The following is a 17507-nucleotide window of genomic DNA, read 5'->3' on the forward strand; positions in this document are numbered from 1 at the left end:
ACTCTTCACCCCTCATCCTCTCATCTTCACCCCTCATCCTCACCTCTCATCCCCACTCTTCACCCCTCATCCTCTCATCTTCACCCCTCATCCTCACCTCTCATCCCCTCATCCTCACCTCTCATCCCCTCATCTTCACCTCTCATTTCAAATAATCTATTTTCTCATTTTTGTCAAAACGGCTTCAATGACAAAAGTTGATGTTTGATGAATGCATCTGTGTAATATTAGCTGTGCTTCCATGTGTTTTTATGTTCCATATTTAATCCTTAATGTTTCTGAGTAAATGTGTTTTGCAGGCTGAACACACACCTGCCGTCCTCTTTTTTTTTTCTTTTTTCTTTTTTTTTTTTTTTTCTTTTTTTTAACTTCTCCATGCTTCCACTGGTGTTTAACGTCACATTGCTATGCATTTTGGGTAATTTTCAGAAGTGCTGACTCACGAAAAGGGTTCATAAAGGGCTCTAAATATCCCTCTTTTGTTAAAGATGGGATTGGGGTTTATACATCCTCTTCAACTCTACTAAAGCACATAACTCAGTTTTTTATTGAAGTGAAAAAAACAGTTTATTATAACTATTTAAAAAATGTACAAAATAAAATGCACAGATGGGAAATCAGGACTGTATTTAGTTTGTTATAATGACTTGAATTAAGGAGTTGAGGAGTGTCATGTCCTCTTGAAAAACCTGGAACAGATGGAGAACAGGTCATTAAATTACAATCGTCTTTCACCTGAAAGTGTGCAAAACATCTGAGTTACAGTCGTTCACAGTGAAACGTAACGGGCCTTTTGTCACCAGAAACAAATCTAAAAATGAATATTTAATTTACAGGCTGTGATTACCATTCATATTCATTAATTTTGAATTAATGGTTCAATAAAATGTAACAATAATATTAAAACTGTTCATGCATGTATTTCATCTTAGAATCACGTCAGACTGTGTAGATTTGATTATATTAAATAATTTCACACATAAAAGGATATTAACAGGGTTTTATACTCTATTGTACCATCTTCATTACCAGGTGAAACAGTATCCACCCAAAATGACCAAGGCAACCAGTCCTATTGATGCAGCAGCCGACAGAGACGAGACCCTCAGAACATAGGAAGCACCTGGAACGAGGAGATGCTGCGTGTGAGTAACGTTCTACATCTACTCCTTTTGAAATGACTCTCTGTTGCCTTCTCCCTTCTGAATGTTGTTACTGGTGTACGATGAGGGATGAATAAATCAGTCCAACACGTTCTCATAGTGAACTCCCAACACTGAACCAGACCAGCACCAAACCCCCTTCTCTCCTTTCTTCACCGTACAACATCCTGCTGCCTACACTGGGTACAATGTAAAAAAAGGACACTGTAGGATTTGGGTATTTGGTAGTAAATTACCTCTTACTTTAGCCCACAGGACACAGGAGCTTTTCAAAGCCTAGAAGAGAAAACATTCAGGTAATTTAATCAGTAAACTGCAAAGTTTGTTGCAGTTTATAAGTCAGTACATTTTTATACTGATGCTTCATTGCATAGTGGTCGGACCCACCGATTTCCACTGACTGACAGCTCGTAAGATGACGTAATAGTTCCTGCCGTTCTCCAGCGGTGCATTAAAGAAGCCTCCATAGTAGAGTCCATCCCCCACAGTGAAGTCCATCTCTGTCCCAACATGTCTCACATCCATCTGGGCAGTGATGTACTCTGTTGAGGACTTTGTTCTGCTTGAGATGTCTGAGCTCGCGGGACGGGAACAGTTAAACGTCATGACCCCCTCCACAGGAAGCACAAACACCTGGTACGAACTGCAAAACGAAGACCACAGAAGTTGTTACCATGGTCCTAAATGGAGATAAGTTAACACGTTTCAATTATTTACACCTGAAGATGACATGAAAGTAACATGGTACATACAAGAATGTGATTCAGACTTAAGAACTGGTGAAAAACGGAAACTGCAGGATAATCTTTTAAAATTAAAATATTTTTTGTTTATCTTTGAAGCAGGGGGACAAAGTTTTGCCGGGTGAAAGTGACTTTTCATTGTGTAAACAGGTGAAAAACTTCCATACTAATCTGTAGATACAGAATACAACTCAACTTGTCAGTGACCTCTGGTGGACAAACTATGTAGTGGAGACGCTGCTTCTAAATGACTTTATAACCTAGTTTGTAATTCCTGAAGTGGCTTTCTTTAAACAAATCGGCCGACATAAGCACTGATACAGATGTATCTGCAATAAGCTAATATCAGATACGTCTACCTTGCTGATTCATCCATTCATGGAAGGGTCCAGGAGGTCTGAATGTGCTTTTAACTAGATTTATTACAAAGATGTATAAATGATCAAACTCATTTAAGCATGTCTTGCTGTTTTATCTCCCCTGTAACCTGGCAGGACAATAGAGCTGATTGTTACCTTATGGGGTCCAGCGTGTTGGGTGATCTGCGGAGCCTCAACGTTGGTACGGGAGTCTCAAATTCTCTGTAGTAGACAACTGGTGCTGGGGGCACTGTCACATGTGATTATGCTCAGTATAAAGAAGAATGCATCACATTCAAGACAATTATATCGGTCCTAAAAGCTGGTTTCACTTTGATGTCAGAGGAGACACGACTGTGCAACGATACCTGTTAAACTGGTGCTAGTAGAGATGGTGGCAGTGAATCTGGAAGACAGGGCAGTGATGGAGATGCTGTAGTTTGTGGCTGGAAGCAGGTTCAGACAGAGTTCCAGCTGGTCTGCCTCAGAGCTCAGATACTGCTTCCCTCTATCATGAAAGGACCTCTCATAGTCTCTGGATCCTCTGTATGTCACCTGCAACGGTTACATGCAATGTGGCAAATGAAGACAATAGTGGTGAGATAGAGACCAGATGAACAGCAACGACGACGATCAAAGCTCCTGTTACCGTGTATACTTCTTTGTCCTCCTCATGTTTCTCTGCTCTCCAATGCAGACATTTCTCATTGAGCACAGACAGGTGATTGACAGGTGGCTTTATTTCTGTACGAGATGTAAACAGAGTGATGGTACCACACGTCTTCCCCTTTTTATTTGACATATATTACACACACCCTAATGGGGTTGTGTTGTCGCTCACCTATGCATCTCAGTGTAGCTCTCTGCCACAGCCCAGAGCTGCCACACACAGAGGCGTAGCTGCCCCTCCAGCTGTGATATCCTTCCACACAGCGGTGGATCACAACACTCCTGTTATGCCACATCACCTCTGATTTGGCAAAGAAGGGAACCGGGCCACATTTAGCTGTAGGAAAACAGTGGCTCTGGTTAACTAATTGACTGTCAGGCCTGATAAGCATGATCACAGCATACTGTTCACATGTCGTCAGTCGTCAGGTGGTAAAAGTCAAATAAATCCCATGCAACGTGTTGTTTCCTCAATATTCAGTCAGCGGTGGATTGACCCCCAGAAAGAATCATACCAGCATAACAATGTGAAAGTTACAAAACATGATTCAGCAAATTACCTCAACAACACACAACATAAAGCCCAAGCAGCAATACAAAGGAGACGATATGGAGCGTTCATCAGTTACTTACCAGATAAGATATAAGATAAAATATGTCAATAACACGTTAACAAAGAATGATTGTTCCGCAGTCGAGTAGATGCACGTGTAGAGATGATCACCGTACCTTTGCACTGTACAGATACCTTCCCCCACTGTCCTGATAGTAAACATGTTGAAACATTGTTTCCACTCATCAGGTAAAATCCATCCATGCACTCATACAGCACCACACTGCCCGGTGTACTGGTGCCGTCCCACCGGAGGTTAGTATGGGGGAGGGTTAGTGGGGGGCCGCAGCTTATTTCTGCACACAGACATGAATTAGCAACAGATCACAAGGAGCACAGTTCATTCCTCCACAACAGCTGAACAGGAGATGCAACATAATGAGAACAAACTGTGTGTTTATTACACGTATGTGTACCTCACATAAATATGAACGTTTATAGATTATAGAATTACTAGGTTTTCATACTTCAACTATTCACAAAGCATAGCAGTATACTAATACTTCTATTTTAAATCAAGAGTTTGAATATTGGGGAAAAGGCTTGTTTGCTTTCTTACACAGAGTCATATCAATACAAGTCTCGACAGCAAATATGAAGCTTCAGCGGGCAGCCAGTTAGCGTAGCTTAGCACAAAGACTGGAAACAGGGGGAAACAGCTAGCATGGCTCTCAAAGGTAGCAAATGATCTATTTCTTGGCAGTGAGTGGAGTCTTATTGTCCCTGTGAGATTACCAGGCAACCAGCGTAGATTCCAGGACGTCACTGCAGCCAAGACGTAGTTACACATTGGTATTTGTGTGGATTAAACAAACGAGATAACATGTTGTGAGCTTTTAAGGTGCTGACAGGTGGATTGTGTTGCCGGTGAACAGAGCTTGTTTCCTTTAGTCATGCTCAGCAAAGCTAACCAGCTGCTTTTTGAACATTTCAAACCATTGTTCTAAATATTTTGTGCAAATTGCTACAAATATTCTGAAATGTAAACAGTAGTCAAACGTTGCACCTTCACACCATAGATCAATCTCCTCCCACAGTCCATTCTCTCCACATACTGAGTGGTTTCTCAGGCTCCTGGTGTGGCATCCTTCCTCACACCGGTAGTGCACCACACTGCCAACGTGTGACGTGCCGTCCCACAGCATTTTAGCACGAGGTTTAAAAACAGGCTCCTGACAATTGATTTCTACAACAAAAAGACAGCAGGTCACTGCGGATGCATTTACACATTTTGCAAGTTGACATTGTTTCAAGTGATCGTAACGGCAGCTGAATGAAGACAGCGACATTCATACTGTTCAATTACAGCATGGAAATGAGGATTGCATTATCACTTTGACTGGAAGCAGGTAACCCAACCCTCCATTGTGTAGATTAGTGTCATTATTACCTTCACAGGTCAGAGAGGCTCCATCCCAATCCCCACTGGCAGAACAAACTGACACATCTCCCTCTGCAGCACTGCGATACCCAGAGTCACACTGATAAACAACCTGAGAGCCCAAAGTGGAGATTTTATCCCACAGCACCATCGAATGGGGGATGGGTGGCGGCACGCCACAGTCAACTTCTACAAGTATGGAAAGTCAAATGTTAAATTAGGTGAAAACTGTTATTATTTGAGTCTACAACAGCAATGGAGAAACAATGCTAAACCAGCATTAACGACATTTTGGAGGAAGTTTTTTTCTACCTTGGCATGAGATGTTTGGTTTTGTCCAGTAACCATTAGTTGAGCACAATGACATGTTATTTCCTTCACTGGTATAAAACCCTATTTTACAGTAGTAAGTCACTGTGCTTCCAGGGCTGGAGCTGCCATTCCACACTTGCCCAGTGTGAGGCAGTATAGGAGGATCCCCACATAATATGTCTAAGACAAGAAAAGTATACACACAAAAAAAATTCTTTATAACTAATGAATTCTTAGCAATTTGACAAAAGTGTTAGTTATGTTCACGTAAGGATCTCTGCCCTGCACACCCATCACAATACATTGAGTTTACTTATGTTGAGTAGCTCTTCTCAGGACTGTGTAGCCATGTGCAGACAACCTGTGCATTCAAGTACCCACAGGGTAAACAGCACAGGTCTAAGTGATAAAATGAACAACAGCCCCATTCAATCTAAGCTATTCCAGGGAGTCTGCATGCACAAAACCAGGGCCCTGCCTTAACTGCATTGATGTGTAGAATGTTTGCTGTGAAAACACCTCTGTGGGGGTGCAGGCTAGTGTCTTGAGTTTAGTGAAACACTTTTGATTAAGTCATTTTTCCACAATGTGTCATAACAGAAAATGCTAGAAGTAATTTCCTACCATTTTATATTTGAAAATGAAATGCTTTGAATGGTTTCAGTGGTTGTTTTAATTACCTTGACACGACAGAGTTGGGGAGGTCCACTGACCGTTTTCACTACACATGGATATATCAAGTCCTCCTTTGTTATAAAAGCCCTCTTTACAAACATAGAGCACAGTGCTGCCAGGGGTTGAGTGACTGTCCCACACCTGCTCAGTGGATTCCATCATCGGAGGACTTCCACACAGGACCTCTGGAATAACATGTAGCATGAACACCAAGATCCAGATTACTTTCAGTTAACTCAACTCAGAAGAACAAACTATTTCTGTGTGCTTTGGATGAGTGTGCTTTCCAGTGATATTGTAATTACTCTAAAGTGATCTGATGAAACAGTGACGGTACCTTGACAGAGCATAGACGGTCTCTCCCACTGTCCAGCGGAAGTACAGATGGACACATTGCCCTTTCCAACATTCTGATATCCAGAGTTACACTGATAAGCCACCTCAGTGCCCATCCTTGAACTCTTGTTCCACAGCAGATGAGAGTGAGGGAGGGCAGGGGGAGGGCCACAGTCGACCTCTGAGGGCCAAAGCAGTGACACGCTGCATGAAACCGCAGTCACTGGAAAATCTCCAGGAACTCTCTCCGACCGATCGGCTTTATGATCCGTGTTGTTTCAACGCCGATGCATCGAGTTTGCTACCGATGCAGCCCGATGATGCTGGATCGGATGCTGAGATCACGTGATGTGATCACGTGTCGGTACTGCACATGTGTACACTAGTACTACATACCTGTGGTTGAACACGTTTATTCTGTTCCTTGACAGTGCTACATTGTGAACAACAAATCTGTATTGAAATCTGCAGGAGGAGAGCCAGTTAGTAGTTTGTGAGTAGCAAAGTCCTGCAGAGCTAGCCGACAGCTAGCGTGGCTAAAAGTACTTGTGGGTACATTTGTTATCATGATGCATTGAATTGACACTGTGAAGAACTCCTGAAAAGCCAAACAATCAAAGAAACACAAGCAGAGAGCAGAGAAAGCAACGTACAAAGTTGCAATGTGGTGACGAATGATCACACAGAGTAATATAATGCTAGAAGCTGTGGAGAAAGGCAGACTATATATATATATATTTAACGTGTGTTTTGTTACCTTCACAGACCATGTTGGGTCCTTTCCACAGTCCATCAGCTCCACACACAGAGCTGTTGTCTCCACTCCTCCACACAAAGCCTTCATCACAGACAAACAGGGCCACACTGCTGTATGTGGTGCCTGTGACTGACAGCAGCACCGTGTCCTCCACTGAGGCAGGCCGGCCGCAGTCAACCACTGAGCGGGACGAGAACAGACACCAGTCGAGATTAGATCCAGCTGTTTGCCCACCCACACCCAGCAGGCACTGCCAGGACCAAAGTGAGGGGTGCACACTAATGACATGAAGGGATGGGTTACACTGAATTTGTAATTAATAGTCTTTGGAGTGCGATTTGCGTGGAGCAAGACAGATATAACGACACTTTTCCTGTGTGTGTTGTATGGTTTTGGAACTCGGCTCCAGACAATCCAGCAAGAGGGCAGGAGATGGACTTTCAAACCCTTTAAAAGGAGATTAAATTCCTACTGTGTAATTTAATATACTCATAACTGTAATGATGCTGATTTAAATGCTGTCTTACCTTTGCAGAAGGCTTTGTCTCTGTGAGGGTGGAAGGGCTCCGCTCCGTTGTGGACTTGATACCCCAGCTGGCAGCTGCAGTCAAAACTGCCCTCAAGATTCCTGCATTGAGCTCCCTCTGCACACACGCCTGTGATGCTGCACTCGTCATTGTCTGCACAACACATGGTAAATGAGCATGTGATGCGTTTTAGAGGTTAAAGTCCAAACTTCATGTGGTCCTATATGCTGTACCTCTCTGCATAGTTATGCCCCATGTCCAGCCTAAACTCACCCTGGCAGTGGGTTCCATCATTTGGGATGAAGACGGTCATGTTGTTAGAGGGGCTGTAGCCAGACAGGCAGGTACAGTGGTAGCTGCCATATGTGTTTTGGCAGGTGGTGTGCTGCCCACAGATCTTACTGGCACCTATCTGACACTCATCTTTATCTGGAAGAAAACATATTCACTGCACTTCAACATAGGAGAGAGGGGGTTGAAATCATTTATGCTTTTCCTACTTTGACAAGTCAAAATGTCCATCGAACGGATTGCCATGGAGTCTTTTACAGACATGCATGGTCCGCAGAGGATGCATCCTACTGACTTCAGTGATCTCCTGGCTTTTAATCAAGCACCATCATTAAGTCAACATTTGGCAAACTTGACGAATTTACTGTTAAGTCCAATATTCACCTGTTAGCTTCGCTGTCCACCACCTCCTCTGTTTAGCTGCTAGATGCTCCACCATGTTCACTATCTAGTCACTGACTTTGTCTGGTGCTGAATTAATTCTCAGTGTTATATAACACACAGTCTTTTGTTAATACAAAAATACAAATTTTAGAGAATTAGATGCATTCATCTGAACTGCAGTTCTCATTGCAAATCCCTTTTTTATAGGAAGAAAGAAACGAGGTTGAGACGAGAAGACTTCTTTTAGCGTCTCTTGGTAAATAAACATGTCTTTCTTACCTTGACAGAAGGTTCTCCCATTTCCAACAAAGCCGTACTTGCAGTTACACACTTTGCCGGAGCCGTCTGACTTGTCGTCACATTTGGCTTCAGCGTGGCAGGTGGCACACACGTCCAGAATGTGGCCTTCTGCTGGAAGAGGAGAGAAAGAACATCCGTCAGTCAGTATCGTCTTTTTTCAGCCCTTCTGCAATTTTCAGTGAAACATAAAGACTTTAAACATATTAGACAATCACCATGTGTGAATGATGTGACACAAAGATTGTCAGTATTCTCACCTGCAATGACACAGAGCAGAAGAACCAGGATCATTGCTCTGTTTCTCCCATCCATCCTCTGTGAGAGTCTCCCCGATGCTCTCCTCACTTCAGCAGACACTGAACCCCCCCATCTTCTCTTCTTCTGTGTTGTGCTTCCGTCTTGTGGTCCATGATGACGCTGAGCGGATTTGATAACCGGGATTCAGAGGACTCTGTGAGTGGGTGAGCTGAGGTCACTCTGAGAAATCGCTCCTTTTGTCAATGGTCTTCTGGCAGCTGGTGTTTAATCTGTCACTCCCCGACACATTGGGTTACACATCACACGCGGCGATGCGCTCAGCGCTCACCCTGGTGAACTGCACGCTCATGCTGCGGTGGCTGATAAACGGCTATATTTGGCCTAACGAACCTGTTGGATGTGCATTTTAGAAACAAAGGGACAGCTAGTTAAGAGTCTTTAACTAGATGACTCAGAAACTACATCAACTACAAGTTAATATTAATGACATTTTATGAATTTCATAGTACACCTTCACCCTTTGCCCTACATATGTAAAGTAGCCCGTATTAAACTAACTGAATTGATCCTTTTTTAATGTAATCCTCAAATGTTTACTGGTTCCTGAAGTCAATGAAACCAACAGCCCTCCTCGTCCCTCCTCGTCCCTCCTCAGGGTCTGCAGTAGGTGCTGATGGGGTGTCACTTGGCGAGCTGTGGGAGGGGAAGATAAGTGTGGTGAGCTGCTATCTGTCAGCCAGGCCTGGTCCGTAGTGGAGCGTCTCTGTCACTCAAACCAACAAGCTACCGCCTCATACCAGTGCCTGCTGGACTGGACTGATTAACCCCCGCCCAGAGCAGACACACGTCCATCAGCGGATTGACCATTTATAGCCAGCGTGTTGAAAGAATAATTCCCCCTTAATAGAAACATACATGAACATGAATTTTATTAAATCAATAATACCAAAGATCTAACGCACAAGGAGGCAGAGCAATAGTGACCATGCTGTGCACCTGCATGAATATGATTGGATGTGTTCAGTCAGCTGGTAGCTACACACACCTGTGACTGAGGCAATGATCGGGAGGCGTGACTGAACCAGCTGATGGCAATCAGTTCTGCCTGAACTGAGGCTTCGCTTCACGGGCCGAAAATGCATTACGTCCTCAGCAACACATGACTTTGACTGGGAACACTTACTGTGACTTTAAAGTGCAAGTCACCTGGTCCTGGTTCATTCCTGCTGTCACCAGTAGATGTCAAGCTTCACACAGATGCTGGTTCAGGACTTTGTATTACATCAAGTTCAAGGTTCATTTATTGTCGTTCTACAACACAGGGTTTCACAATGTAATGCAAGTCTAGTCTCTTTTTGTGACACAAGAAAAAACGTAACTAAACAAAATGTTTATTTTGAGTACAGAGGATGAGATGAGGAGTCTCATATCCTGAGGAAAGAAGCTGCTCGGTAGTCTGGTGGTGAGGCGGTGGATGCGACCGTATCACTTGGCCGATGGCAGCAGGGTGAACCGGCTGCTGTTGGGGTGGGTATTGTATTTTATTTGTAGAACATTGCTCCCTAGTGCTGCTACATTCTACAGACTCCACATCTGTGAGTGCAGGATCCAGACCAAGCCAAGATCACTGGGTCCTGTCATTCGATCACAGCTTGGCATAATGAGCTGATCACTGTGCATTGTTGTAGTTGGTGTATTCGTTGCAGTGCAGCAGTGGTTAGTCAACATAACATGGCCAAGCAAAGTGTGTACACAGAGACACAACTAGACACATCATTTGGTCAGTGGAGATATTTTTATTTGTTGTTAGCACCTGATCTTTGTAGACCTGTGTAGTTATCACAAAACCTGAACGTCGTTCAGATAAAATATTATAGGAACGTGCCTTTTTTTGGTATAAAAACTGTATAATAAACGTCAGAGATGTGTTTGTTAAACTTGAAAATGATGATCTTAACCCGAATGATCCAATTCTTTCAACGTGAATGCGTCTCAGCATACATACATTTCATAATTAGGCTACTTAAAAAAAACATAAGTGGCTGACATTTGAGACCAACACAAATATGTTTTCTGTTTTATTGTTGAATAAAGGCTTTGTAAAATGAATGCCAGAAATATTGAGTAAAACGAAAACTCAATAAATGAAATCACGGTACGTCACCATGCCTATACATGTGTTCAACAGGAGCACACATATAAAACCAGTGAGCAGTGGTGTTTAGAGAGATCAGAACCGAGTCAGAGAACCGAGTCGTCTAGAACAGCTTCACACTGACTCTCTTTATAGAACAGTGCAGAAACAGCAGCGCTTCTTTCCATGTGCAGTCTCAACGTCCTCAGGCGGAGACGCTTCAGGAGCCGCGAGTTCTTCCTTAGACTCTGAGACCGAGCCGCTGGAGGTCGACAGCAGCCTCCCGCACACCAGGTCAGCCGCTTTCCCATCCATGACGGACAAGTCTATCACTGTTTTCTCTCTAAGCGACATGTCTCCGTCATCGTCGTCGTCTATCAGCACAAACTCCTTGAGGTAAACCATCTCCACCCCGTGGAGGCTGTGGTTCTCTGCTGATTCCTCCAGGGTGTGAACGTCCACAAAGGTCAGAGTTGAAGTCTCTGTCAGGGTCTCATGTGGGTCTGTGGAGTTGTCCTCTGGTCCTGAATATGCTTGGCTGCTGGAGTCCATCATCCACGGGGAGTTCCTCTGAACGCCCTCGTCTTTCACGCCGTACCTCTGGTCCTGGCTGTTAGAAATGATGTCTGGAAGAGAGGACATCCTGCTTGTACCGTCTCGGCCGGTGACCCGGTCTCTCCTGGTGTGGCAGCCATTTTCTATAGCATGGCCGTTCCCAGAATGCATCTTAAAAGCCACACTCTGGTAGTCATGGTAGACCTGCACACCGCTGTTCCCTGGTGGGGAAGAGAGGGGGATGCTGGCAGCAGCGTTGCCTTTTCCTTGATTCTTCATGTATTTCTGTTCGCTGCACTGAGACAAAAAAGAAAATTTAAAATGAATACTTGGCCTTGGAAATAGTAGTTTAAATCAAGATCTATCAACACTTTTTATGAATAAGCTTTAAATAATAACAATAAGACATTTTCATTCTAAATTAATGCAGTCACGGTTGAGAAAACCAGTCCGAATGATTGTGTGGAACCTAACCAGTCATAGCATTTCTGTCATTATGATCAAACCTGCATCAGTCATTTCTATACAACAGCATTGAGTGGTGAGATGATGCCGACCTCTGGTGTCGCAGACTGACTCTGGTTCTGGAACAAAACACCCAGAGAAGAGCTGGACTCTTCCAGAGCCTGTGGTTAGAGGAGTCCCCAGCTAAGTGACGCTGTGTCGTTATGTCTGCTCTGCTCTAGTGTCGTACACTTTTCTTTTGCTTATATGTGTATATTATATATATATATTATATGTGTATTGGTTTTGGGCGTTGACTGGGAACTGAAACGCCCTCGTGGGCAACGATTGAGAAACCTGGAGGTAGGCGAGGCCTGCCTGATCTGAAACCAAGTGGTCATTAGAACACCCTAGGCCAAAGATCGATGATTTACTTTGTGGCTGTATCATAAGACCTGTGACCCAGATGTGTAGTGAGGGTGAACTGGGAACATCTGAGGTCCCTGTCTGTGAAGTCTTCAACTCCTACCTCCAGAAGAATTACCAGGGGAGGCTGGGGACATGGAATCCAAGTGGGCCATGTTCAAAGCCTCCATTGTGGAAAAAGCTGCAAGGAGTTGTGGTATGAAGGTCATCATTGCTTGTCGTGGCGGCAATCTAAGAACCTACTGGTGGACACCCGCAATGAAGGACGCCGTCAAGCTGAAGGAGGAGGCCTTTCGGGCTCGGTTGGCCTTGGAGTCTCTGGAAAACAGCAGACAGGTACTGATGTCTGGAGGGGCTGCGGCATTTGCCAAAGCAAAAACGTGGGTGTCGGAGGAGCTCGGTTAGAAGGACGTAGCATTTTCCACAAGGAAGTTCTGGAAAACTGTTGGAAGACGAAGCTGGGAGGAGGAGAGTGACCGGTGCGGGGACCTCAGCGTGCATCTCTGCTCTTTGCAGATGATGTGGTTCCGTTGGCTCCATCAGACCGTGACCTTCAGCAGGCACTGGGGTGATTTGCCACCAAGTGTGAAGCAGTCAGGAGACGACTGAGTACCAGGTTGGGAGTAAGTCACTGCCCCAAACGAGGGAGTTCCAAGTATCTCTGGGTCTTGTTCACGAGTTATAGTAAGATGGAGAGGGAGACGGGCAGGTGTGGTGCTGTGTCAGCAGTAACACAGGTGTTGTATGAGTATCGGTAGGGACTGAAGTGAGTTTGGGTAGTAGAGAGAATGAGAGAGATCGGGTGAGGAGCTCAGACATCCAGACGGGGTTCAGAGTAGAGCCGCTGCTCCTTCGCCCTGCATTTTGCACTCATCTATTCAGGGTTTTCCTTTAACGTTTCTCCTTTTGTATCGCTAGTGCACCATTACAAATGACATGCATTGTGCCAGACATCCCTCCCCCCTAGTATACATGGCACTAGTGTGCAGTTGCAGCATTAATATTAGTCACATCTTTCACTAACGCAGCCTGAACACGCTGTCATTTAGTATTGGCCTCTCTGGATAAATAAATGAAGCTGGTACTTTTAAAAGAAGCAAAAATAACTTGAATTCCCAGAGGATCAGCTCTGTGAAGAAGGAGACAGAAGAACTCCTCTAAAGTGCTCTAACCAAGGAAGGAGTGTGTTCCTTTCATCTCATCTCTGTGAAACCCACACACACCCATCTCTTCTTCACACAGAATCAAAAGAGACGGAGTGGTGGATATATTGGCAGAGCGGCAGGTGATTTAAATGTTACTGTAGAAATCTACCATCAGCCAAAGCTACAGTAGCAGATACTGTCTCTGAAAAGTTCATGTTCAAATTTGCTACACATGCACTATTTAAAGAGAAGAACACGTTTGATAAATGACTTATTTACATTAAATACAAGATTAAAAGAGTGGTTCAAGAGGAGTGTTTCCGCTCTACGTCTCTACATGCTAAATGCAATCCACTCTGTACAGGAGCTTAGCTGTCTGACCCTCTTACACTTGACTGACTCATATGCATGACAGAATCGGGACTCTATAAATGAATAATAACAGCCAATGTACATGTTCAGGCAAGAGTCTACTCCACTCCAGCATGTGGAGGTAGCTGAGGAACAATAGATGAACAATAGATTTGATTTAAACACACTCACTACATTACTCTAGTTTGCTCTTGGTTGGTGGCTGTTTTTCTCTCAGCAGTGAATCTACACTGACGAGGAGGAATAAGACAATAATGTTGAATTAACCAAAGACTCAAGACTCACCTTAGTGTGAATTACTTCATCGCCAATCACGAGTTGAAGTGTTTAATGAAGCTCCTCTTGTAGGGGGACAGAACATCTGTGTCCCGTACACTCACTAGATCAATAGGCTATAGATCAATTACAGTGATATAACAAGAAAACAGAATCCTACAGAAAATCCACTTGCATGCAAAAGCTTTTACCCCAAGCCTTCCACAGATGAACTCTTCCCCAAGTTGCTGTAATGAAGATCACATGGCAGCAGTGGGATGACCCAGCATGTGTCCCTCCGATCTGTAGTAGAGCTGCTGAAACTGATTTCTCCTCCGTCTGGTCGTCTATGAACAGAGACTCTTCACACACGCCCTCCCCTCATCTTGTAAACTACAACTGCTCACAGTGTGTGCAGGGAGGCAGTCACGGGACGCTCCCTCCATTTAAATCACACCGCTATTTATGTCCCCCCCCCCCCCCCCCCCCAACGGGTTTATTCATGGCTGCACATACGTTCACCTGGAAACAATCAGCATCTACAGAACACAACATGAGCGTTCACTTATCGGACCATTCTTCTAATTAAAGAAGAAGGAATGCTAGCAGCCAGTTAGCTTAGCATGAATGCTGGAAACTGGGGAAACAGCTAGCCTGTCCAAAAGTAACAGAATCGTCCTACCAGCGCCTCTAAAGCTCACTAACATGATTCCTTTATGAAACGTTGCAGTGGTGCAGGGATGCATGGCTTCACATTCACTGACTGTGTTCCAATAAATAATACAGGAGGACAGACCTTCACACACAAGAAAGCTGCAAACTGGAATAACAGAGGGATCAAATATTGAAACGTCTTCGTTCCCTGTAGGGACGGTGTCTGCATTAGCCTATAGTCATCTGACAAAGTGCTCATGGACAGTAGACCTATGAAACACACAGCACAACGTCCTGCTGATCAATGCAATCACATATATTCCAACTTAAATGACTTAAATTAAATTACACCTCCCTCCTTAGGATTGACATTTCTTGTGTCTGGCTTTTGTCTTAAGTGTGTTCCTCTGTGCACATGTTTTATGTATATCCGTCATTAATAATTTTCCAAGAAGCCGCACCACCAACAAACTAAACACACATGCTGAACTGTTGAATTTTAAGTAGCGATTGCATCGGGTCTATGAATGTGCACCTCTCCCTGACTTCCCTTGATGTCTAAGAGGTGTGCGTTGTCAGCATGTGTTTAAAATGAGTTCCCAAAATGCATCTGGACATTGCACATTTTATTTTACAATTGAGGTTTTAAAATGTAGTCTTAAATCTGATTTTATTGGACGACATGGAGTTTTTTAACAGTATCAAATATCTATTCTCATTTTCAAAAAAATAAGCTTATTTTATGATCACATGAGAACAAACTTGTCAATTAGCTGATTGTCTGATTGCTGCATTTCACTGATTACACACAAAGTTATCCATATAAAATAAATCATACACTTATTGTGTATCGACAAAACTACAAATATTAACCTTATAAGTTAGTCAATCACCTAGAAATCGATCCCATCACGTGAGAAGTGTTGCTCCCATGTTGCTGCATGTGGAAGCTGAGGTCTTGGGCAGGAGACTGATCCACGTTTTTCTCCCAAAACTTGATTGTCACTCTGCCGGGAACCAAAAGAGGCTCCTTAAATTCGGCAGTGATGTTGACGGGAGCAGTGATGACTCCAACCCCTGACGACACAACAGAGCAATGAGAAGACATGTCCAGTGTGGCTCCAAACATTCTCACAGCAGACATTTTGACTCGCCATCACGAGAAAAAGACAGAACAGAGAAACAAGAAAAGGTCGGTTTCCTTTTATGAAATATTTAATAGCAAAAATAAAAGCTTTCTTGAACTGGCTCCAAGTTGAATTACTACAATGTTTCATCAACCTAATCAGTAAGTTTCTTCTTCTCATTACATTGTTACCTTTGTGCTTTTCTATTTCTGCCAGGCAGACGGACAGCATCCAGAGACCTGGTGCGGTCTGCGATCTGGAGCCAAAGAGCCTGGCCGACAGAGAGAGGAGCCGATAGGGCGAGTAGTCGGAGAAGAACCAAACACACTGCAGTCCGGTAGTCCTGGGAACTCGGACCTCTATCTGCCTCACAGTGTCTGGCGCAGGTTCATCTGGTTGGCCTGTCAACAGACATATGACCAGAAACAGAAGAGGTAGACTTTACTTCTGCCAATAAAAGTAGCAACAGTTGTGTGAAAATGGAAAAAAAAGCTGAAATCTAAGCAGACATCACCAGATCAACGCTCACCTCCGTGTGCATTCTTGGGTAAGCTTCTGCTGGCTTTGTGGAACCCGTTTCTGGACAGCAGCGTCAGAACGCTTTCCCACACTGGGCATCCGGTACGAGAAGCGGCAGACAGACCGACGTCGACCTCCACCCCTGCATCAACTTGCCGGTACTCCTGAACTCTGACCTGCAGCGTGAACGGACCCTTCTTCAGCTCATCAACTGGCTGGAAGGTCTTCAGACTCTGACGCACACGAAACAGACCTGCAAAAGAAATTCACAACATTTTATTATAAGCATTCAATAAATCATGGAAATTAGGGCAGTGGGAATTATCCAAATGTACTCAACATGTTTAAAATGGAGCAATCAGCTGTAACCACCTGTTTACAGAGACATGCTGAATGTGTGCTACGTCTCACCTGCTGGACTGAGTCTGAAGTTGTCATCAGTTAGCACCATAAGCAGCAGTCTGCGGCAGAGAATCTCCGGGAAGCACATTGGGACGTCTCTATATTCCGTGTCTGGATAATCCCAACCATAGCCTGCAGCACAGCAGAACCTCCTCAACAAGGGAGTCTCCATCCTGTTAACGACAAACACTTCTGACTCAACACGTGAACGCCCAGCAGTCTGTTCTCTCATCCAGGGTTAGTCTCGTTCAAACCTCAGCGGAAGTGGACCGTGCTCACCTGCAGTTGAGGACCGTGTAAACAACTCCACGCGTCCTTGTCGCTGCTGCGTGCAGGTAGCCCGTCCTCCGAGTCGCAGCTCTGGCCACATATTTCATGTAAAGGTACACAAAGCTCGGGAGTCTCTCGTTCAGTACATTTGTTTTCAACAACTTATAAGAGCAGTAGATGTGAACATAAACTAAATACACACAAGACACAGAGAGCGAGGCAGCGATGGAACTCTGCGCATGACCCATTATTACTCAAATGAATAACTACGATACAACGCCGTGGGTTTAATAAATGCATTAGCACACATCACTACATGTTCATTCACTAATATATTTAATTTAACTGTAAATCGGTCTGACTCTGGACTATAAAAAGTAAACACAAACACGATCGGACAAACGTCTACCACGCTGTCAAAAGTACGGAGCGCGAG

The 17507-nt window shown here is 44.1% G+C and overlaps 3 protein-coding genes across 6 annotated transcripts; all 3 read right to left on the minus strand.

Annotated features, from left to right (window-relative positions):
* Nucleotides 1-100: 100 nt before the first annotated feature.
* susd1 (sushi domain containing 1) lies at nucleotides 101-9284 on the minus strand. 4 transcript variants are annotated; one of them, XM_068720760.1, is made up of 19 exons: nucleotides 8768-9284; nucleotides 8490-8621; nucleotides 7809-7964; nucleotides 7536-7688; nucleotides 7009-7188; nucleotides 6253-6432; nucleotides 5921-6100; nucleotides 5241-5420; nucleotides 4938-5117; nucleotides 4554-4733; nucleotides 3664-3843; nucleotides 3107-3271; nucleotides 2915-3009; nucleotides 2634-2820; nucleotides 2422-2515; nucleotides 1551-1806; nucleotides 1400-1439; nucleotides 1018-1123; nucleotides 101-689 (listed from the first exon to the last, which is right to left on the minus strand). In XM_068720760.1, exons 1-18 carry the CDS (start codon nucleotides 8820-8822, stop codon nucleotides 1026-1028), a joined length of 2691 nt encoding a protein of 896 aa, XP_068576861.1. In that variant the 5' UTR covers nucleotides 8823-9284; the 3' UTR covers nucleotides 101-689; nucleotides 1018-1025. The 4 variants fall into 4 exon arrangements, with proteins under 4 accessions (XP_068576861.1, XP_068576860.1, XP_068576859.1 ...); XM_068720759.1 differs by having other exon boundaries at nucleotides 1030-1123; nucleotides 8490-8618; nucleotides 8768-9283; XM_068720758.1 differs by having other exon boundaries at nucleotides 102-689; nucleotides 1030-1123; nucleotides 8768-9283.
* Nucleotides 9285-10578: 1294 nt separating this feature from the next.
* Nucleotides 10579-14459, minus strand: si:ch211-12e13.12 (uncharacterized). The gene is made up of 3 exons (XM_068721045.1): nucleotides 14312-14459; nucleotides 14130-14223; nucleotides 10579-11754 (listed from the first exon to the last, which is right to left on the minus strand). Exon 3 carries the CDS (start codon nucleotides 11734-11736, stop codon nucleotides 11053-11055), a length of 684 nt encoding a protein of 227 aa, XP_068577146.1. The 5' UTR covers nucleotides 11737-11754; nucleotides 14130-14223; nucleotides 14312-14459; the 3' UTR covers nucleotides 10579-11052.
* A 905-nt stretch (nucleotides 14460-15364) lies between these two features.
* Nucleotides 15365-17472, minus strand: si:ch211-12e13.1 (uncharacterized). The gene is made up of 5 exons (XM_068721118.1): nucleotides 17081-17472; nucleotides 16811-16974; nucleotides 16410-16652; nucleotides 16072-16281; nucleotides 15365-15830 (listed from the first exon to the last, which is right to left on the minus strand). The coding sequence occupies exons 1-5, from the start codon at nucleotides 17317-17319 to the stop codon at nucleotides 15643-15645; spliced, it is 1044 nt and encodes a 347-aa protein (XP_068577219.1). The 5' UTR covers nucleotides 17320-17472; the 3' UTR covers nucleotides 15365-15642.
* Between the last annotated feature and the right edge of the window lie 35 nt (nucleotides 17473-17507).

This window comes from Cebidichthys violaceus, unplaced genomic scaffold (assembly GCF_023349555.1).
Source record: "Cebidichthys violaceus isolate CVI_PGR_0920_01 unplaced genomic scaffold, fCebVio1.0.p SCAF_26, whole genome shotgun sequence".
NCBI lineage: Eukaryota > Metazoa > Chordata > Actinopteri > Perciformes > Stichaeidae > Cebidichthys > Cebidichthys violaceus.

Coding starts and splice junctions, on each gene's coding strand:
- susd1 (XM_068720758.1), bottom strand. CDS start 8,822: ATGGATGGGAGAAACAGAGCAATGATCCTGGTTCTTCTGCTCTGTGTC. Junction 5,118..5,240: donor ACCAAACATCTCATGCCAAG/GTAGAAAAAAAC, acceptor CCATACTTGTAG/AAGTTGACTGTGGCGTGCCG. Junction 2,516..2,633: donor TACTAGCACCAGTTTAACAG/GTATCGTTGCAC, acceptor CACATGTGACAG/TGCCCCCAGCACCAGTTGTC.
- si:ch211-12e13.12 (XM_068721045.1), bottom strand. CDS start 11,736: ATGAAGAATCAAGGAAAAGGCAACGCTGCTGCCAGCATCCCCCTCTCT.
- si:ch211-12e13.1 (XM_068721118.1), bottom strand. CDS start 17,319: ATGGGTCATGCGCAGAGTTCCATCGCTGCCTCGCTCTCTGTGTCTTGT. Junction 16,653..16,810: donor CTTCAGACTCAGTCCAGCAG/GTGAGACGTAGC, acceptor TTTCTTTTGCAG/GTCTGTTTCGTGTGCGTCAG. Junction 16,282..16,409: donor ACCCAAGAATGCACACGGAG/GTGAGCGTTGAT, acceptor GTCTGTTGACAG/GCCAACCAGATGAACCTGCG.